The 18,508-nt window shown below is 40.4% G+C and overlaps 4 protein-coding genes across 6 annotated transcripts; 3 read left to right on the forward strand and 1 right to left on the reverse strand.

The window, feature by feature from the left end:
* The first annotated feature begins 483 nt into the window (after positions 1-483).
* On the forward strand, positions 484-7,268 carry LOC115023136 (D-threo-3-hydroxyaspartate dehydratase). The gene is made up of 10 exons (XM_029454301.1): positions 484-574; positions 1,614-1,769; positions 1,876-2,005; positions 3,057-3,207; positions 3,288-3,468; positions 4,199-4,317; positions 4,483-4,609; positions 6,267-6,329; positions 6,772-6,877; positions 6,968-7,268. Exons 1-10 carry the CDS (start codon positions 558-560, stop codon positions 7,055-7,057), a joined length of 1,140 nt encoding a protein of 379 aa, XP_029310161.1. The 5' UTR covers positions 484-557; the 3' UTR covers positions 7,058-7,268.
* An 887-nt stretch (positions 7,269-8,155) lies between these two features.
* On the forward strand, positions 8,156-13,629 carry orc2 (origin recognition complex, subunit 2). Of its 3 annotated transcripts, none has more exons than XM_029454303.1 (17): positions 8,204-8,284; positions 8,352-8,417; positions 8,508-8,579; positions 8,697-8,852; positions 9,583-9,669; positions 9,793-9,882; positions 9,974-10,005; positions 10,616-10,673; positions 10,754-11,064; positions 11,156-11,265; positions 11,369-11,501; positions 11,968-12,064; positions 12,145-12,291; positions 12,376-12,547; positions 12,914-12,975; positions 13,059-13,177; positions 13,269-13,629. In XM_029454303.1, exons 3-17 carry the CDS (start codon positions 8,510-8,512, stop codon positions 13,350-13,352), a joined length of 1,728 nt encoding a protein of 575 aa, XP_029310163.1. In that variant the 5' UTR covers positions 8,204-8,284; positions 8,352-8,417; positions 8,508-8,509; the 3' UTR covers positions 13,353-13,629. The 3 variants fall into 3 exon arrangements, with proteins under 3 accessions (XP_029310162.1, XP_029310163.1, XP_029310164.1); XM_029454304.1 differs by having other exon boundaries at positions 8,211-8,284; positions 8,337-8,417; XM_029454302.1 differs by lacking the exon at positions 8,352-8,417 and having other exon boundaries at positions 8,156-8,284.
* A 49-nt stretch (positions 13,630-13,678) lies between these two features.
* cfap410 (cilia and flagella associated protein 410) lies at positions 13,679-15,605 on the reverse strand. Its single transcript, XM_029454305.1, has 8 exons — positions 15,546-15,605; positions 15,370-15,465; positions 15,210-15,228; positions 15,014-15,060; positions 14,664-14,893; positions 14,341-14,491; positions 14,144-14,243; positions 13,679-14,054 (listed from the first exon to the last, which is right to left on the reverse strand). Exons 2-8 carry the CDS (start codon positions 15,444-15,446, stop codon positions 13,890-13,892), a joined length of 789 nt encoding a protein of 262 aa, XP_029310165.1. The 5' UTR covers positions 15,447-15,465; positions 15,546-15,605; the 3' UTR covers positions 13,679-13,889.
* A 193-nt stretch (positions 15,606-15,798) lies between these two features.
* Positions 15,799-18,469, forward strand: rpl37a (ribosomal protein L37a). The gene is made up of 4 exons (XM_029452660.1): positions 15,799-15,892; positions 16,643-16,771; positions 16,986-17,068; positions 18,307-18,469. The coding sequence occupies exons 1-4, from the start codon at positions 15,890-15,892 to the stop codon at positions 18,368-18,370; spliced, it is 279 nt and encodes a 92-aa protein (XP_029308520.1). The 5' UTR covers positions 15,799-15,889; the 3' UTR covers positions 18,371-18,469.
* Positions 18,470-18,508: the final 39 nt, after the last annotated feature.

Here is an 18,508-nt window from a genome sequence, read left to right on the forward strand (position 1 = left end):
AAATGTTAATGAAAATAAAGTGCACCTGGCTCCCTCTGCTGTACAGAGGGATCAAGGCACAAGGCATCACATTAAACAGTGTACTTTAGGTTTTGGTACTTTTAAGTTTATTCTAATGCTAATATTGTTGTACCTTAAAAAAAAATGTAATGCATAGCTGTAAGTATTTATGTTGCTACCTACACATATTTGAACCGTTTAGACTAAACGTGTTCGTGGGAACATAATAAGCAACGCATACAGAATGCGGAAGGATATTCTTTTATTTATTTATTTTTGTCAATCCTGTTGTTTTTGCTTACTGTTGGATTTATTGAAATTGTAAAATAGACGTCACGGTGAAGTTAAATTAACACTGGCCACCGTGACATATTAACCTCTTTACTGTGGTTTGTGACTCACAGGAAGAGAAGAGTCCTCCGGGTATCTGCTTGTTTACGTCAGTAAATCACCGCATACTGGTTTGACCCCCCCCCCCCCACACCGAGGTTTGGCTACTCAAGGACACCGTAAGAGTCACGTGACCACAAAATCTTGCATGTCGACGAGATATTAGAATGACTGCTGTCAAACGGTAAGTCATCTATAATGATGAAGGATTGCGCAGTCTGTTTTAATATTCGAGATATATTGAAGAATTAATAAACGTTGATACGAATTCCGTGGAAAAATAATTTTGTATATCCGGGGTCGGGTCGGGTCGGGTCGGGTCGGGTCGCGGGGGCAGCAGCTCCAGTAAGGAAACCCAAACTTCCCTTCTCCGGGCCACATCCGCCAGCTCCGACTGGGGGATCCCGAGGCGTTCCCAGTGAGGAGATATAATCTCTCCACCGAGTCCTGGGTCTTCCCCGGGGTCTCCTCCCAGCTGGACGTGCCTGGAACACCTCCCTAGGGCGACGCCCAGGTGGCTCCTTACTAGATGCCCGAACCACCAATCAACCTTAACCAACTAACTTCAACAATCTCATCGTCTAAGGCTAGTACATCTTAGCACTTTTAAAAGGTACTCAAAGACGCTTTACATGGACATATAACATTAAAAATTACATTAAGAAAAACAGGACATCAACATAAAAAATACATAGAAGTAATTACACATTAAAAGCAGACGGTACAGTCACAGATGTGTTTGGGGAGTGAGTTCCAGAGGGAGGGAGTGGCGATGGAGAAGGCTCTGTCACCCCAGGTCCGGAGCTTGGTCCTTTGTGGCAGGGACAGGAAGTTGGCGTCGGAGGAACTGAGGGTGCGAGAGGGAGTGTGGTGATGGAGCAGGTCGGTGAGGTAGGAGGGGGCCTGGTTGTGGAGGGCTTTGTAGATGAGGAGGAGGATTTTAAAACGGATACGTTGGCGGACTGAGAGCCAGTGGAGGTTCTGCAAGACGGGGATGATGTGGTCACGGGAGCGGGTGTGGGTGAGGAGACGGGCGGCAGAGTTTTGGATGTGTTGGAGTTTTTTTGATGAGTTTTGATGGTTTCCCGTAGAGGAGGCTGTTGCAGTAGTCGAGTCTGGATGAGATGAAGGCGTGGATGAGGTGGATGAGATTCTCTACATTTATCAAACCATTATATATTATTATTTTTGTGTGTGTGTGTGTGTGTGTGTGTGTGTGTCAGTGCTGCCAGTATGGAGGGAGAGGCCTTCTCCACCCTGTGTACCCCTGCTCTGGTGGTGGATGTGGATGGAGTGAAGAGAAATGCCCAGAGGATGATCGAGCGCTGTCAGAATTTGGGAGTCCAGCTACGGCCACACATGAAGACCCACAAAACCCTGTATGATTACAGACACACTCATGCAATACATTCATACAAGTCGGTCACATGTAAGGGATGCCGATAAGGTCTGTGTCTGTGTCTTTGTATTTGTGTTCATGGGTAGCGAGTGTGCTGATATAATGACGGGTGGATCCCGGAGGTGCATTGTGGTCTCTACCCTGCCAGAGGCCTGCTTCTATGCTGACCATGGATTTGATGACATCCTCTATGCATACTCTCTTCCCTTTGATAAGGTCCTCTCTACTCACACACTAAAAGGGCTCTTCTATAAAATGTTATATGTATATATATATGTACGTATATATATATATATATATATATATATATATATATATATATATATATATACGTATATATACGTATATATACATATAGAGTAATATATATATATATATATATATATGTATAGATATATATATAGAGAGAATAAATATATATAATATATATATATATATATAGTATGTATATATATTATATATATATATATATATATATATACATATATATATATATTATATATATATATACAGTATATATATATACTGTATATACTATATATATAATATATATATATATATAAATAGTATATATATGTATATATATACACAGTATATATATATATATATAATATATATACACGATACACTATACTATATATACATATAATATATATATATATGTATACAGTGTGTGTATATATATAATATGTATATATATATATATACACAGTATATATATATATATATATATATATATATATATATACGATACACTATACTATATATACATATATATATATATATATATGTATACAGTGTGTGTATATATATATATATATGTATATATATGTATATATATGTATATATATATATATATATATATATATATATATATATATATATATGTATATATATGTATATATATATATATATATATATATACATGCAAAATCATTCAAAATCATGCAGCTGGTGCAAATGGTTGAAGAGCAGCTTTCAATTTACTTTTGGTATGTCGTTTGTAGGTATTTTCGGGTAATTTCGCCTACCTTCTAAGAGGATAAAAAGAAGTCAGTGTGCATCCCATAAAGCAGGGGTCATTAACAGGCGCATTCGCTCCGCTCTGTTTCACGAAGGGCGGCGCTTCGCACACACCTACACACACAAACAGAGGGGAGGAAAGGAGAGGAGGGAACTAGAGAATCACCGCACATAACATAATTTATATAATTTGTATTGCTTTTACTCCCGTATTACATTTGTGTGTGTGCGTGCGTGTGTATAGGTGGAGCGCTGTGCAGCCCTGTCAGAGAGGTTAGATCTCTTCCAGGTTTTACTGGATCATCCTCACGCTCTGGATCAGCTCAAAAAGAGACCACTGAGAGACGGTCGGCTGTGGCACATCTGGCTCAAACTCGACTGTGGCAACGGGAGAGGTAAACACGCAGGGAAATTAGTACATGGTTCATCATCATGTAGAAGTGCCGGCTGATTTTCTGTTTGTTACTTGTGGTAGCTGGTGTCCTGCACTCAGAGCCTGAGGCGCTCACATTGGCTCAGGCCATCTGCGAGACAGAGGGCGTGGAGCTAACAGGAGTGTACGCACACTGCGGGAACAGCTACAACTGCAAAGGAGTGGAGGAAATACAGACTGTCGCCCAGGAAACCACCGACTTTACTCTGCAGTTCATGGAAAAGTATGTCCAAAATAACAGTTGAACGCAAGAGGCCAATCATGTCGAGTAACCTGCCACAGAGAATGATTACAATACACGCAACATTTTCCCAGGTACGTTTTTATGCCTCATTGAGTTTCATCATCCGACTGCAGTTCCCCTTAGCTCGACGGAGCGCTTTAGCATCTTTTAGCTCAGTGTTTCGATATTCTAGTCCACAACTCCACTGTTTTTGCTTCAGTGTCACCCCTCTGAACGGCATAATTTCCATAAGCAGTAGGAAGAAATGTTCGTTAAAAAAGCTCTGATAAACAAACTTTACACCACCTGTCCGGCACCAAACCGTCAGACACAGTAAGCAACTTGCTGGTGAACATGTAGTGGAGCTTTTAGCAGCTAAAGAGACATGTGTTATTCTCTGGAGATGATGGGGAACAAACTTGAGCTAAAAGGAGATTGAATGTCGGACTTGAATGCTCGTGTTGCTTTGTGTAAATGGGCACTTGTTTGCAAACATGTCCACCATATACTTTTTTATAGATAATAAAATGTCAGTGTTGGGTTTGCAGCTAGTTGTACTGCCCCCAAGTGACCTAAAATGTAAGTAATGCAGATTTAAGTTGTATTGACAGTTATCACATTATCACATTAAGGCCTCAGCCCACGTACAAGTAAATAATCTATTATATTTATTTCTTGATAAATGCTTTCTTGATAGATTTATTCTCTAAACTTCTATTCTTTTGGGCAGACTTAGGACTGTTGGCATCACCTGTAAGTCCAGCATTGGTTCCACCCCTTCCTGTAGCCACCCGGTCAAAGACATGGCACAACTCAGCGAGGTGCATCCTGGGAACTATGGCTTCTATGGTGTGTGTGTGTGTTGTGTGTTGTGTGTGTGTGTGTGTGTGTACGGACGTACGGACGTACGGACGTAGCTGTAGTTTGTTTATGCTGTTTAATTGAAATTAGTGTATTGAGAGAGAGAAAAGCGTCACAAAATGAGCAGTGATGATTTGTTTTGCTGTCTTCTAGACGTGCAGCAGACTGTGATTGGCTCATGCAGTCTGGAGGATGTGGCTGTGAGGGTTCTGACGAGAGTCATCGGACACTGTCCTCACAGGAACCAGCTCCTGATCGACTGTGGATGGAGTGGACTCAGGTACCTTCAACAATGTTGTTTACACTGTTATGTGGTTGCAGAATGGGCTTTACCTGCTTTCCATTGTAAACTGACCAAAACCTCAATGCTGTATAATCGCATACTTTTATCTGAAGAAATGTCTTTTGTTTTTTTAGCTCTCAATTGTACGAAGAGTATTCGGGCTAGGTATAAGTAACAAATTGAAGGGAGGAACTTTTTTTATTGCATCTTGAGAATAAAGTCAAAATGTCAATAATAAACAAAGTTTTGAAAATAAACTACTAGCGTCAGAGCAGGGGTGTCCAAACTACGGCCTACGGGCCATCTGCGGCCCGTGGTCCATTTTTAATTGGCCCGCAGCAAATTCTAAAAGTCTAATGGAATATGGCCCAGATAGAAACTTGTGCTTGAATGTTTTGTACTTCTTAGTTCTAACACAGAAACACAGTTTGGACTTGTCAGCTAACTTAAAACATCAAGTGTCAGATAAAGCTTGTGCTTTAGATGTTTACTGATTGCATGTGATGAGAGCACAGATGCGACAGACGCCGCACAGCTGTTCATTTTGTTTTGCGGGGAGTTGACGATAACTTTTGCGTTACGGAAGAGATGCTTGGTCTTACGAGTCTAAAGGGCACAACATAATTCGAGCACGAGGACTTTACCACAGAGAATTTCAAGCTTTCCTGTGATGTCAATGCTGAATACGGGGACGCACTCCACAGTTCTGATGTGCGCTGGCTGAGTCACGGCTCCGTGCTGCAGCGGTTTTATTCCCTGAGATCAGAAATCGACCTGTTTTTGAAAGAGAAGGAGCGACCTCTTCATGAGCTGAGTGACCCTCCATGTTTGGCAGACCTGTTTAGTTGATCTTACTGGTCATCTCAACACTGAAGAAGAGCCGACTGCGCACATGAAAGCATTCTGTGTGAAGCTCCGTCTCTTTGAGACACAACTACGCAACTTCAATGTTGCGCACTTCCCCACTTAAATATGTGAGCAAACATGTTCTGTGAACTCTGAACAAAAGCAGATTGAGAACCAAAATGAGCGACAGCATCTCTGTGATGTCCTTCGTATCTCAACCACCAAACTTACTCCTGACCTGCAGCATCCTTCAGTCCACAGCGCAGCATCACTGCTCCCACTGAGTGCAACGCTGTTCCCATTATAGGAGAGTTAAAACATATATTACACTGTATTCATGTTAATAAGCTCAATTTTTGAATAAATTCAGTCAATTAAAGTTGATAACATTATCTAACTAACGTTAGTTGATGTGTTAACAAGCCAATAACTTATTTGTTTAACAAGCTTGAGATATATCCATCCCCATTTCACCCCCTCCCCCCCTTGATTTTGTTTTTTAGGCAATATACCTCAAAAGTATGAGTGGCCCAGCCCTTCGTATATGTTTCTGTATGTGGCCCTCAGTGAAAAAGGTTTGGACACCCCTGCGTTAGCGCATATACTGAAATTAGACTTTATTCTTGAAATGCAAATCTTCCTCCTTACAATTATTTTCCCGTATGCCTGGCTCTTATACTCTTACTTTTCACTTATGATGCTCACCAACTGGAGCAGATACCTTTACCACAGTTTTACTCAACACAACATTGCTGATTGTTTCATCATTGTGTGTTTCTTTAAACATGTTTTTGCTCACTGCTCTCAGTCTAGACGGAGCTGGAAAACTTCCCACTGGATATGCTGTGATTGAAGGACACCCAAACCTCAAGTAAGCTATCTACTCTTGTCTCTAGTCTCAACACTAAACTTAAAGGAATACTTTACCCACAAAAGTATCATTTATATATCAATTACTCTCACATGCCTCTATGGTGAACGAAGAATCAAACAGAGAAAAGTCTTGGTATACTGAAGTAAATATACAACTCCTGCAGTATAATCCAAGTCTTATTTAGCCAATCGTATGCTCATTACTTCCCAAACACATGCAAGAGAGTTTGTAAACTGATGTTTTGATATAGTTGTGTTGTTAACCCCCCCCCCCCCCCATTTACTTCAATCACGTCTTTTCTGTGTTTTTGGATTCTTCATTCACCGTTCACAAATTCAAGGTAAGACGGGGTAAATAATTGATGTATAAATAATCATTTTGTGTGTGAAGTATTCCTATAAGTGTGACTGAAGTTCTGATTAAATGCATTTCCCCCCAGGTTGTTGTCTATGACCCAGGAGCATGGTAGAGTGGAGCCCATCTCAGGACCGCTGGACTACAGCAAATACCCCCTGGGCGCTCTGCTCGCACTGATCCCCTACCATGTTAGTGCAGTTCAATGTGAAGTAAAGCTTAACGCTGTGTCGGTTTTATTGTGTCACTCTGTTTGACCCTGTCTCTGTTCGTTTTTACAGTCGTGTGCAAGTGCAGCGATGCATCCCGTGTACCATGTGCACTCTGAGGGCCGTCTGCTGGGGAAGTGGATACCGACACGTGGGTGGTGAACAGCTGCCGACTGTTCACTCATGTCACCTGTAATCAGTCCCAAAATATAAGTGTAGAGGTTTTCCAAAACCACTGATTAAGTAACATGTAGAACTTTTTGTAGACCTATTCCCCAAATGTTTTAAGTGAAGCAATTTGTGGAAGAAAATGTAGGAAAAAATACATGCATCTGTGCTTTTAAATGATTAAATAAATAAAAAGTTTTAGGACTTTGTTGTCTTCTTATCATTTCATCAATGCCACCAAGCAGTGTTTTTGTTCATTGAGTCAGTATGTGAATGTCAATATACTAAGACCAAGACGGCAGCAACAAATGCCAGTAGTCACCTTTCAGTAGCCTCTGTGAGCTCTCACTGGAGGCTGAACACAATGATGCTACAGTTAGCAAATTATCTAAGTCAGCCAGCTTGATTGTTAAACACAAATATACACAAATGTATTTAGCCTATATGTTTGTTTTAATTCATTCAGAAGTGATCATTTAGTTTTTAATATTCATTATTTAATTTTGTACACAATCTTCAGTTTTGAATTGTCTCTAAATGTAATTACTGAATAAGAGAGACTATTTTCTCAGTCTGCAGGGCAGCATGTGCTGGTAACAGCATGCAGGAGCATGTGTATAGTCAGGGAGTGTAATGATCATGAACCTGTTGAAGTGGGTAAACTAATAAATTATTCTTCATAATATGCTTTTATGTATAACTGTCAAGTGACTACCTCTGGTTCACTTAAATACTGGTGATGATTAACTTTTTCTGACAAAATAAATGTCTCAAATTCTACTTATTATTTTCTCTTTATCAATACGTTTGCTTATAGGCACAATATATGTCATAATTGTAATACAAATACAAATATACAAACATTGTAATTATAACAGTAAAGCATAAGGCCACTGTTAATATTTGTATTATTATTATTATTATTATTATTATTATTATTATTATTCACTATCATTGATTACTATTTGATTGTTATCATTAAACGTTTTCACTGAAGTCTCAGCAGCGAGGAGGTTGCGAACGCCGGTGCGAAGTGCATCTTGGGAAATGTGGTTTTAACTGAAACTAACGTTGTGATTGGCCACTTATGACCTTTCACTTGTCACGTGGTTTAAAAATTTCAGGAGGATGGCGCGGGAAGTTGTCACACCGCACAGTGTCGCTCTCAGTTTATGAAAGTTTTGTTTACGTTTTCCTCGGGCGATACTGACTCACTATCTGGTAAGTTACCGTAATTTAAACACATTTATTTTCTGTTTCACTTTTCTTTTAGACATTTTGTGTGCAGCCGCTGTCCATTGTTGCTGACTGACTGACTGGCCACAGGGAGACTACCTTCACGTTACACAGCAATGTCTGTATGAAGTCTGTCTGTGTGTTTGTATTTACTTAGCTAGCTTCTAGCTCTTAGCTAGCTCCTGTCACACTGTGATTTTCTCTGCAGTCATGAGTGTGTTGGAGGTGAAGTTCATTGGTGATGGAGATGCTCTGGAGCACATCGTGGACAAACAGGAGGGTATGGACAGCACATTACTTCTCCTTCTTAGATATGTCTGGGTTATGAGTAGGTGGCTGACTCCTCTTCTGCACTAACTGTCTGTCTGTCTGTCTGTCTGTCTGTGTGTAACGAAAGGTGTGCAGAGCAACAGTGGGTCTGTTCAGAAGATGGTCACGTTTAAGAGCCCGGCTGGACGACGGGCCAGAGAGGAGGCACAACATGATGGGGACGAAAACGGAGTCCGTGATGAGCAGAACTATGTGCACGCTCTAGGAACAGACCATGCAGAAGGTGAGTGAACTGTAACTACTACTACTAATTATTATTATTATTATTATTATTATTATTATTATTATTATTATTATTATTATTAATACCATTGGTGTACTTTTTCCCGGCTCTCTTTGTGTTCGCCTGTTCAAAACAATGCCCAGCTGACATTAAGTATACACTCTGTTGCCATTTTTTGTATGTACACCGAGCTTAAACGAATGCTATACAACAGCCCTGCAATAAAAACAAATCTTCATAGTCAGGTTATAGTGTTTTTTATTTTTGTTGAAACATTTTTACAGAATTTGTGTTGCTGTTGTCAACTTCTATTGTGTTACACATAGAGATGCTTTGTATTTTGTTCACCTCATTTATATCAATGAGAGTAGACGTAGTAAAAATGTCATATTTTCACAACGAGGCATGGGACATTCATGTTTCTATTATCCCGTCTGCTGAAAACTGTTAAAATGGCTCTAAAACATACTGGAATATCTACTTATTTATTTTTCACTTCTCAACCACGATTGTGAGTTGACAACTTTTCAAGTCCTTCATGTGAGGATATTCACAATTACGATAATGGAAATTCATTAACTTATGAGAGTTTTTCTATAGATATCCGAGATAAAATCCTATATTGTCCGATCACTATTCACGACTGATCGATGCTTTATTGCTGCTAATCCTATACAAATGATCATTTTAAAATGTACGTGGTTGAACCTCATTTTCCTTGCTTTTACAGACGATGAGGAGAGTATGTACAGAGTGGCTGGTTCCTCCATTTTCACCTTTCAGAAAGCCAAACGTGGACACAGCATGGCCCAGACTGGTGAGAGTCTTCTTCTGTCACACACACACAAACTCTCTTGCATTGCATGACATCAGTTGCATTTATCACATTATTATGGATGATTTTGTTTCAGGATATTAAACATTTTGTTTTTGTAAATAGCCAGTGAGTTGGCTCGGACTCCTGGAAAAAATGTGACCTTCGGTGCGACCCCCAACATTGAACCATCGACTCCCACCCGAACAGGCCGCAGTGAGTTCAACATATTTTCCTTTTTTTATGTTTCCATTCGTTCCTGTGTCTTTTACATACAACCAAGTCTACTCTTTCTCTCTCCGACTAGACCACAGAGGTGAGAGCAGGACGCCACAAAAGGTGAGACTAGGTGGGATTTGTCTGCTTAAACGGTTTTTCAACCTGGACCCTATTTTCCCATGTTTTTGGGTTTGGGTTACTACTGGGGTCGACTATTTTAGAAATTTAACAAGAATGCGGCAATGTAATTGCTTTGGGCAATTCCGCACTGTCAATGGAAAATGCAGAGAAATGAAACATTTTACTTTTTCTTTCATATTCACCCGGGACATTAAAAATGTTTTAGATTACGCTACGCTTCCTGCACTCCAACACGACAACACCGGCGCTCCCCAACTGTTTCACGTTTCCACCGTAGTCTTCCGGCACATGACACAATAAAAAACAGACGGGTAAAAAATGTTTTTTTTTTATTTCTCTGTAGGGGTTTTTCTCCATAATTCTAGTCCACTTATAATAACTATCTGAGCCTGTCGGTGACTAAAACAAGCACTTTTAGTGAACGTCCTTAGTTGTTATTACATTGCAGTCCATTTAGCAGCAGAAATATGGGAACCCAACCTTATTTGATGAAGTCGCCATTTTTCAATACACTGCTGTGGTTAAGTGGCTTTGCTGCACTGTCAGATGTTGTTTTCTCAGTGTTGCCTCTGCTTTTTTTTTATGACAGAGCAAGAAGGATCAGTTTGTCTCCACAACACCACACAGGCTCAGGAAGAGAATCACCAGTGAGTGTCACATGTTACAATGAAAGTAGATTTCTATTACAGATATTTGAGACTATAGCTAAGCTCTTTGATACTTTCAGCTCCGAGCTTGCGGTCAGACAGTGATAGCGAGCTGTCGACCTCTGACTCTGGGGAGGAGGAGGATGAAGATGGGCTGGAGGAAGAGAAGAAAGTAAAGAGAGAAGAAAAGGAGAACTTGAAGACTCAAAGAACGCCCAGTAAAGGTTCATCTGCAGCTCTCTACAAGACCCCTGCAAAGAAGAGCAAGACCAGCTCTGAAGCCCTCAATCAGCCCAGTATGGTTGAGGAGTATTTTGAAGCCCATGGCAGTTCAAAGGTCTTGACATCAGACCGCACCCTGGAGCGTTTACAAACCCCTAAACTCGACAGGGTCAGTATACAACAGCCTGTGTTCTAAATGTATTCAACAAGCTGCTGTGTTCCCGTGTTACTGAAGCTGCTTCCTCATTTTGCGTTTGCAGGAGACGTTGGTTCAGCTTTTAGGAGAGAAGCCGTCCTGCTGCTCCAAAGAGATCCAGCAGCTCTACATCAAACACCGAAAGCACTTTAGCAAGTGGATGTTACAGTTACAGTTGAGTGTGGTTTACGCTTTCTTTATTCTGCGCTTCTTCTTTTTTCTTTTATGTTTGAAGTTTGTTACAAGACAGAAAGTGTCTCTGTGTTTTGGTTTTTAGGTTGGGATTCAGTGTGCTGGTCTACGGTTTGGGCAGCAAAAAGTCTCTGCTGGAGGACTTCCGTGTGTCTCACTTGGCTCAGGAAATCCACCTCGTGGTCAACGGATTCTTCCCTTCCATTACTCTTAAATCGGTCAGTATGCACAGACAAAGGCTTTCTTGGTACAGACTATATCAAAATGTAAACTGGTACCAAAATAGCAGCACGAGTGTGCATCTAACACAGCTGCTGAAGTTCTGTATTTTTCTTTTCAACAAATTTTATGAAAAGACCAAAACCAGCAATAAATATATTATACTAACAAGTATTGTAATTATTAAAAACACACTTTATTATGATGAATACAGACACTGTAGTTTTACTTTGAGATGATTCCAAATGCTCTGCTGTACTCACTACAGCACAACATGTGTATTCATCCGCATCTTATGGGAACCAATCGTCTTGCAGCCGCTGACAAACTTATTTTTGGTCTTGGTCTTTTCACAGGATGTTGTTGCCAGCCTTGTGGTTTAAAAGAGCTTGAACAATATTGTTAAAGGTCGATTTCTTAGCATGATGAGGACAGAAGGGAAAAAATGCTATGCTTTCATTGCAGATCTTAAATGCTCTGACATGTGAGGCCCTAGAGCACCAGGGAAGTTTCCGGACACCCTCAGACCAGATCGAGTACATCGCTCAGACCCTTAAAGACAGTGAGTGTGTCCGTCAACTGTTTCTCTCAAAAGCTTGTGTTTGAATTCTCTGTTTTTACTATTGATGCATTTCCTTGCAGGCCCTGATCTCCATGTGTACCTGATAATCCATAACATCGATGGACAAATGCTGCGAGGAGAGAAGACCCAGAGTGCACTGGGGCAGCTGGCATCCCTGCCCAACCTGCACTTAGTGGCTTCGTTAGACCACATTAACGCTCCATTGGGTGGGTGTTTGTAAGTGTGTGTACTGCCGTGTTAATTCTACTGAAATGTATTGTTGTAGCCAAATCTTTCTCGTGCGTTTCCAGTGTGGGACCAGTTTAAGCAGAGCCAGTTTAACTGGCTGTGGTGGGAGTGTGTGACCTTCCAGCACTACGCAGAGGAAACTTCGTATGAAAACTCGCTCCTGGTGCAGCAGACCGGCGCTCTCGCTCTGTCCTCCCTCACACACGTGCTACGCAGCTTGACATCCAATGCAAGGTACCACGATCCCTTTCTAGATGAATCGGTCTATGAAACGATTCATTTATTTTCTATGCAATGTCAGAAATGTGTGAAAAATGTCCATCCCAGTTTCTCAAAGTGATGTCTTGTTTTTGTAAAGTCCAAAACCTAAAGATATTTACTTTAATATGTGCCTAATCTCCATATTTGAGAATCCATAGACGGCATTTTCTGACACTTTTTAATGAGTAATTACTTTAACGATTAATCAAAAATATTTGCCCACTGTTGCAGCTCTATACAACCTGCACCTGATATAATGAAGTCTTAGAGCTGTTAAGTGATTTAATGATTAATTATTAATTATTGTTCTTCATGGCTCGGTGTGCTTTCTTTTTGCAGAGGAATTTTCAAACTGTTGGTGAAATTCCAGCTGGAAAACAAAGACAACCCTTCATACACAGGTGCACACACAACTCCTGTACAGATAGTTCTCTCGGGTGTGTGTTGCTCTATGATTGCAATATTTTCCTATCCCTGTGTGCAGGTTTGTCATTCCAAGATTTCTACCAGCGATGTCGAGAGGCTTTCTTGGTGAACTCGGACCTAACGCTGAGGACTCAGCTTACCGAGTTCAGAGACCACAAACTGATACGGACACGCAAGGTGGAGTCCTGTTTAACTTTAGAACTCACTAAACCAGTGCCATTACTCTCTCCAGTGTTCCTCACTGACATGTATTCCCATGATTCTCCAGGGTGCAGATGGAGTGGAGTACTTGATCGTCGCGGTGGACGCAAGCACGTTGATGGATTTCCTGGAGAACGAAGAGGGGGACTGAGAAGATAAAGCTTTAGACTTGTATCACATATAGTTCATCCACTGACTTCACCAGCAAATAGATATTTTGGTTGATTCAGCCACTGACATGAAGTTGCATCTGATAACCATTAGACATGAGCCCAGCTTACAAGCTCTGCACAGTTTAAATCTAATTGGTGAAATGTTTTCATTTGTCACAAATGCCCCATTGTCGCACTGTGACATTCACACCTTGTGTTTGATGTTTACATGTTTTCAGCCAACATCTGTGTAATTAAAACGATGAGTTATTGCAATTTTATGTTTTTAATTACACAAATAGATTTACATTTAGCAAAACGTACATTTGTTAATTTGTACAAGGCAGTTAGGCATGCTGCTATTTAAAATAAAAAAATAAAAAATAATAATAATAAAGTTGGGGAACTTAATCAGTGAAACTACATCATGTGCCATGCATACAGCAATTGGAAGGTTAAAAAAAAAAAGGAAGGGGGTTTGTGATGCCCAAGAATGAGGTTTGGGTTAAATATGCAAAGAGAGGCTATGAAATGTGTCAATGTTGGATGTCAGCACTTTTCTGTGTCTGTAGTGACTCTATTAGTGTTTCTGGCTCCAGTGTGTAACACTGGAGTCTGTTTTGAGTAGCTGTGTGCACAATGTGAAGCTCCTCTTCATCCAAATCCTTCAGCAGCAGCAGAACTGCATCGAGAATGTGTGTCTGGAAAATACAATTTGAAGTTTATTGGATGACATTAATAAAAAATAGTCCAAGAATTCGAATTTTAGGAAGCCATGTTCAGAGATTACCTTTTTCATTGATGATTTGTTTTCTCTGGTTGAAGGAGAGGAAAGAGAAAGGAACTTGTCTCTGGAGAGGAGTTTCATCCCCAACTCCTCCCTGATTTTGCTAAAAAATAAATGAGAGAAATATTTTGCACATAATACATTGACATTACCTTGACAGATTGTTCTACTTCCTGTTGGTGTCAATCCACATGACTTACTTGGTCTCCTCCATGTTATAATTGAGCGGGTCATTCTCTGTCTCTGTATCTGGAAGTCCGTTGGTAGAAGGCTGGTTTTGAACACTGCCTAGGGGGGTGGTGACCTCTTCCCCCTCCATGAGAGCGAGTGCAATCTCATCCTCTGTCACTACTGCAAACACAATATGCTTCATTACAAATCGGACAGAAATGTTTCATCCAATCCTCACCTTGTCGTCTCGGGTCATACCAAAGCTATGCACAGTTTTGCTCCAGTCAACAATCATTTAAATGCATTTCTTCCAATTGTGTGTGCAAATAATTTATTTTACACACACACACACCTTGGTTGTCGAGCTTCTGGAGGCGAGGCAGGCAGCGCAGTACAGTGAGGCGATACTGGCTGGTGTCAGTTCCACAACAGGGGTTCTCAGCCAACCAGAGCACTCTGAGGCGCGTCAATGGACGCAGATGGGAGAGCTCAGAGAGTGAGGGGATCTTGTTCCTCCTCAGGTACAGCTCACACAGAAACAGGCAGCCAGCCAGAGGAGAGAGAGACGAGATGCTGTTGACACTACAGAGAGGGAGAAAAGGAAAGACATGACCAGGATTCATTGATCATCTCATGATTCGGTCATACCTCTGTGTGTGAGTGTGTCAGAGAGAGACACAGAAAAGAGTTAAATAGACCAACCTAAGTGTCAGCACCTCAATGTTGGCCATTTGAGAGAAGATGGATATCTGGGAAGAGAATATAAGGAAACATGTAAATAATGGCATACATACATGCTTAAGTTAAAACAATACAAAAGAAAGAGCAAAGTCAAGTTGAGCATGAATAGGGAATTCAGTGTCAAACCAGAATGTGATATCATTAACTAACTACTCACATCAGTCAGGTTGCATCCCCTGCAAAAATGAAATGTAACGTTACCACAATTGCGAGATATACAAAACAAGCCGTACCTGTCAACCTCGACCATCAGCATGTAAACTAAAAACCAACAAAATGATGTACGTTAACCTTTATGCTAAAATGTCAACACTTACCAGCAGTTCAATTTCTTCACGCTTTCCAAGTCGGAGGCCTTAGCCTTCGCGAGAACCTGTTTCCGTGTTAGCTTCATAGCATATCAACTAAGTTACCTGTCAACAAAGAATAGTTTTAATGCCCTATATGTTCACAACCAACAAATGCCGCATTATGGCAAGCTAAGTGGACACACATTTCTACTCCGCAGCAGAGCAGCAGGGATGTTGGTTCCACCACATGACTACGCATGCGCGTTTCCACTGAGGCGTCCTTAGTTACAGTCATTTCCTTTATATAATTGTATTATATTAAACGCGTACATGAATAAATGATCATTGTATTTTTTGTTTAAAATATGCAAGAGCAAAACTGCTATTCCGTAGTATGTTATATGATTCATAAAAGTAGTTATATTTTTATGTAGTTGCGTCTGCATTCTGTGAAAACTCAAAGTCCCACAATGCAGCGTAAACGACTGGGTAAATCGCGCTTGCGCGGTGTGCAATCCCTCTTTGGACCTACGTCTCCACTGAAACGATGGTGAGCCCAGAATGTTCCCTTCCTAATCCGTGTCAATCTAACATTTCCTGAGCTATAAATGATATAATCACACATTTAGAGGCTTTAGATTGTCCTTGTTTGTTAGACCTGCCCGCTATTTGTGTCAATTTTGTTATTGTTTCAACAGCTAAAACGATGTTTTCATGTTCTAGTGAACCAGTAATGGCTGCCACCAATGCTATACTCGCTGAGTCCCAAGTACCGGGCGGGCTAGTCACATAAACCCTAGCCCTGTAAATCCTGAATCCCATTATTTTTTGGAGGACCCCTGGTTTTAAAACTAAAACAAACTTGTGCACTTGTCTCAAGAGAGTTTGTAGTCTCTACATGTAGTTCACGGTTGTTGAATTGGCTCAAGTTAGCTAGGTGGCTAGCTTAGTGAAAGGAAGCTAGGCTAGCTAGTTACGCCAGTGCTGACATAAGCTCATTCACCCTGGTTATACGGGTTTTTCAGCTTAATGACGTTAAACGTATTTTTAAGACTTAACGTGATATGATATGATGTCGTCCCATGTTCATTCGGCTGTCAGAAAAGTTATCTTCATAACCTGACGGACTCTGTACGGGGATACCTAGAATAGTGTGCACAACTTTTACTCCCGGAGTAAACGTTACTACCTGAAAGTTAAGTGACAGGCGTGACGATATCGGCCCAATTCTTCAGAAGTGGTTCTGCTAGTACACCTGCATTAATGTTGCATTTTGTGATCGTGTTCATGTTGTTCACAGGCCAAGCGTACCAAGAAGGTGGGGATCGTTGGTAAATATGGCACGCGTTATGGCGCGTCGCTGAGGAAGATGGTGAAGAAAATTGAAATCTCCCAGCACGCTAAATACACCTGCTCTTTCTGTGGCAAGGTAAGGACCCTAACCCTAAAATCACCTAAAGACTGCTGTAACTAACTTGTGATCTAATTCAGAAAGTGTTCCTACTAAGTATATATTATGTAATGCCTGCAGCAGATTGCACAGGTTTTTATATTTGGAGAACACACGCATGTTTGGATGTTATGTCTGGAGAAATTGACAATATACTGTTTAGTAACTGTTTGAGTTGAATGTATTTTGACAGACCAAGATGAAGAGGAGGGCTGTTGGTATCTGGCACTGTGGGTCCTGCAGGAAGACTGTGGCTGGAGGCGCCTGGACTTACAAGTAGGTTTCTTTTTTACTTTGTAATTTCTACTATCCAGCTTTATCTGTTAACTTTTAGTTCATATCTATTTTTTAAAAAGTGATTTTGATTTTAGTGTTGCATCTTCTGCTGTTAGGCACAAGGACTCCTACCAACAATTATATTTTATCCACTAGCATGGTGTAGTTCTACCTGCTGCAAGGGCCCTGTTTGGGTTTTGTTGTTTGAGGTCAAACACAGAAGGAAGTGTACAGCCGTACAGTTTGTTTTCACCTAGATAGCTGAATGTTGATTAATGTTATGCTAAGCTTCAATGCTGATCAGTATGCAATAAATAGGCTACCTGTTAAGAGCTAGATGGTCAAAGTATCTGTAATACATCTGTTGGCTGAGCTTATAGGCGACTATGGCAAATCATGTCCCCTTATGTCCCATCGCCAAATCACAGTACTGTTCATCACACCAACAAATCAATTTAACATTTTACTATGTATATGAAACCGATTTACTCAGGAATTGAATCTGCCTTCAGATTTTCTCACTACCACGTTTTTCGATTTAAAATTGGAACTTTAAGTAGTTGATAGCCCAGGGAACGGCACGTTTGTTCGATTTTTAGATGTAGGAAGGGTTATTGTCTGTCAATGGAGATAACCGTTAATCGCCTAGTTGAAATGCCCTTTCCCAGACCACATTATCAAAATTATTGGAAGGCTGTGCCAATCTACCACAAAACACCTAAAATTAGCATTATTGCATTAAGCGGTGACATTAAACCACAAAGCAACTCTTTAGTGCTTTCAAATGACATTTTGTGATTGTGGACAGTTACCTGCTGATAAGCTTTTCTTCCTTCAATGCTGAATACTGTTAAGGTTTTCCTCAAAATCACAAGGTTTCTTTAAATTTAAGGCTGAGAGTTGGTGGCATAAGAAGATACAATTGTTGCCTTTTAATCTAAGCTTTTGCACGTTAAAGTGAAAAGTGTTGCCACAATTCGCAACAAAAATTAAACGGGTTGAAGATCACTTTTTTATTTTCATGCAAATGGCGGATAATATAAAATACTGCGTGAATAATCTATCTGCAAATGGAACAACACAAAAGTTCTTCTCGACAGTCGTTTAATTTTTCCAAATTTAGAAAAGGCAAGTTACTGTTTTTAAAAATATATAAATAATGGAATAGGAGTTGGGAATATTTATTAAAATACATACACAATATACAAGTGTTAATGATATTGTTTTGTCTTTTGCAGCACAACTTCAGCTGTCACAGTCAAGTCTGCGATCAGGAGGCTGAAGGAGTTGAAGGACCAGTAAACCAGTGCCATGATCACTGGTGGATTTGGGACTTTTTCTATAATTTAACCAACCTGGACATGGCCTCAACATCCACAAATAAATCTGTCTGGAGTGGAATTCTTTGTCTTTGTTCATCTGTTTAAAACGTAAAATCAA

Source organism: Cottoperca gobio, chromosome 17 (genome assembly GCF_900634415.1).
Source record: "Cottoperca gobio chromosome 17, fCotGob3.1, whole genome shotgun sequence".
NCBI lineage: Eukaryota > Metazoa > Chordata > Actinopteri > Perciformes > Bovichtidae > Cottoperca > Cottoperca gobio.

Coding starts and splice junctions, on each gene's coding strand:
- LOC115023136 (XM_029454301.1), top strand. Junction 6,330..6,771: donor GAAGGACACCCAAACCTCAA/GTAAGCTATCTA, acceptor ATTTCCCCCCAG/GTTGTTGTCTATGACCCAGG. Junction 6,878..6,967: donor TCGCACTGATCCCCTACCAT/GTTAGTGCAGTT, acceptor TCGTTTTTACAG/TCGTGTGCAAGTGCAGCGAT.
- orc2 (XM_029454302.1), top strand. CDS start 8,236: ATGAAAGTTTTGTTTACGTTTTCCTCGGGCGATACTGACTCACTATCT. Junction 10,006..10,615: donor AGAGCAGGACGCCACAAAAG/GTGAGACTAGGT, acceptor TTTTTATGACAG/AGCAAGAAGGATCAGTTTGT. Junction 12,976..13,058: donor AGACAACCCTTCATACACAG/GTGCACACACAA, acceptor CCCTGTGTGCAG/GTTTGTCATTCCAAGATTTC.
- cfap410 (XM_029454305.1), bottom strand. CDS start 15,446: ATGAAGCTAACACGGAAACAGGTTCTCGCGAAGGCTAAGGCCTCCGAC. Junction 14,894..15,013: donor ATTGAGGTGCTGACACTTAG/GTTGGTCTATTT, acceptor CCCTCTCTGTAG/TGTCAACAGCATCTCGTCTC. Junction 14,055..14,143: donor ACAAATCATCAATGAAAAAG/GTAATCTCTGAA, acceptor TGTATTTTCCAG/ACACACATTCTCGATGCAGT.
- rpl37a (XM_029452660.1), top strand. Junction 16,772..16,985: donor CCTGCTCTTTCTGTGGCAAG/GTAAGGACCCTA, acceptor GTATTTTGACAG/ACCAAGATGAAGAGGAGGGC. Junction 17,069..18,306: donor GGAGGCGCCTGGACTTACAA/GTAGGTTTCTTT, acceptor TGTCTTTTGCAG/CACAACTTCAGCTGTCACAG.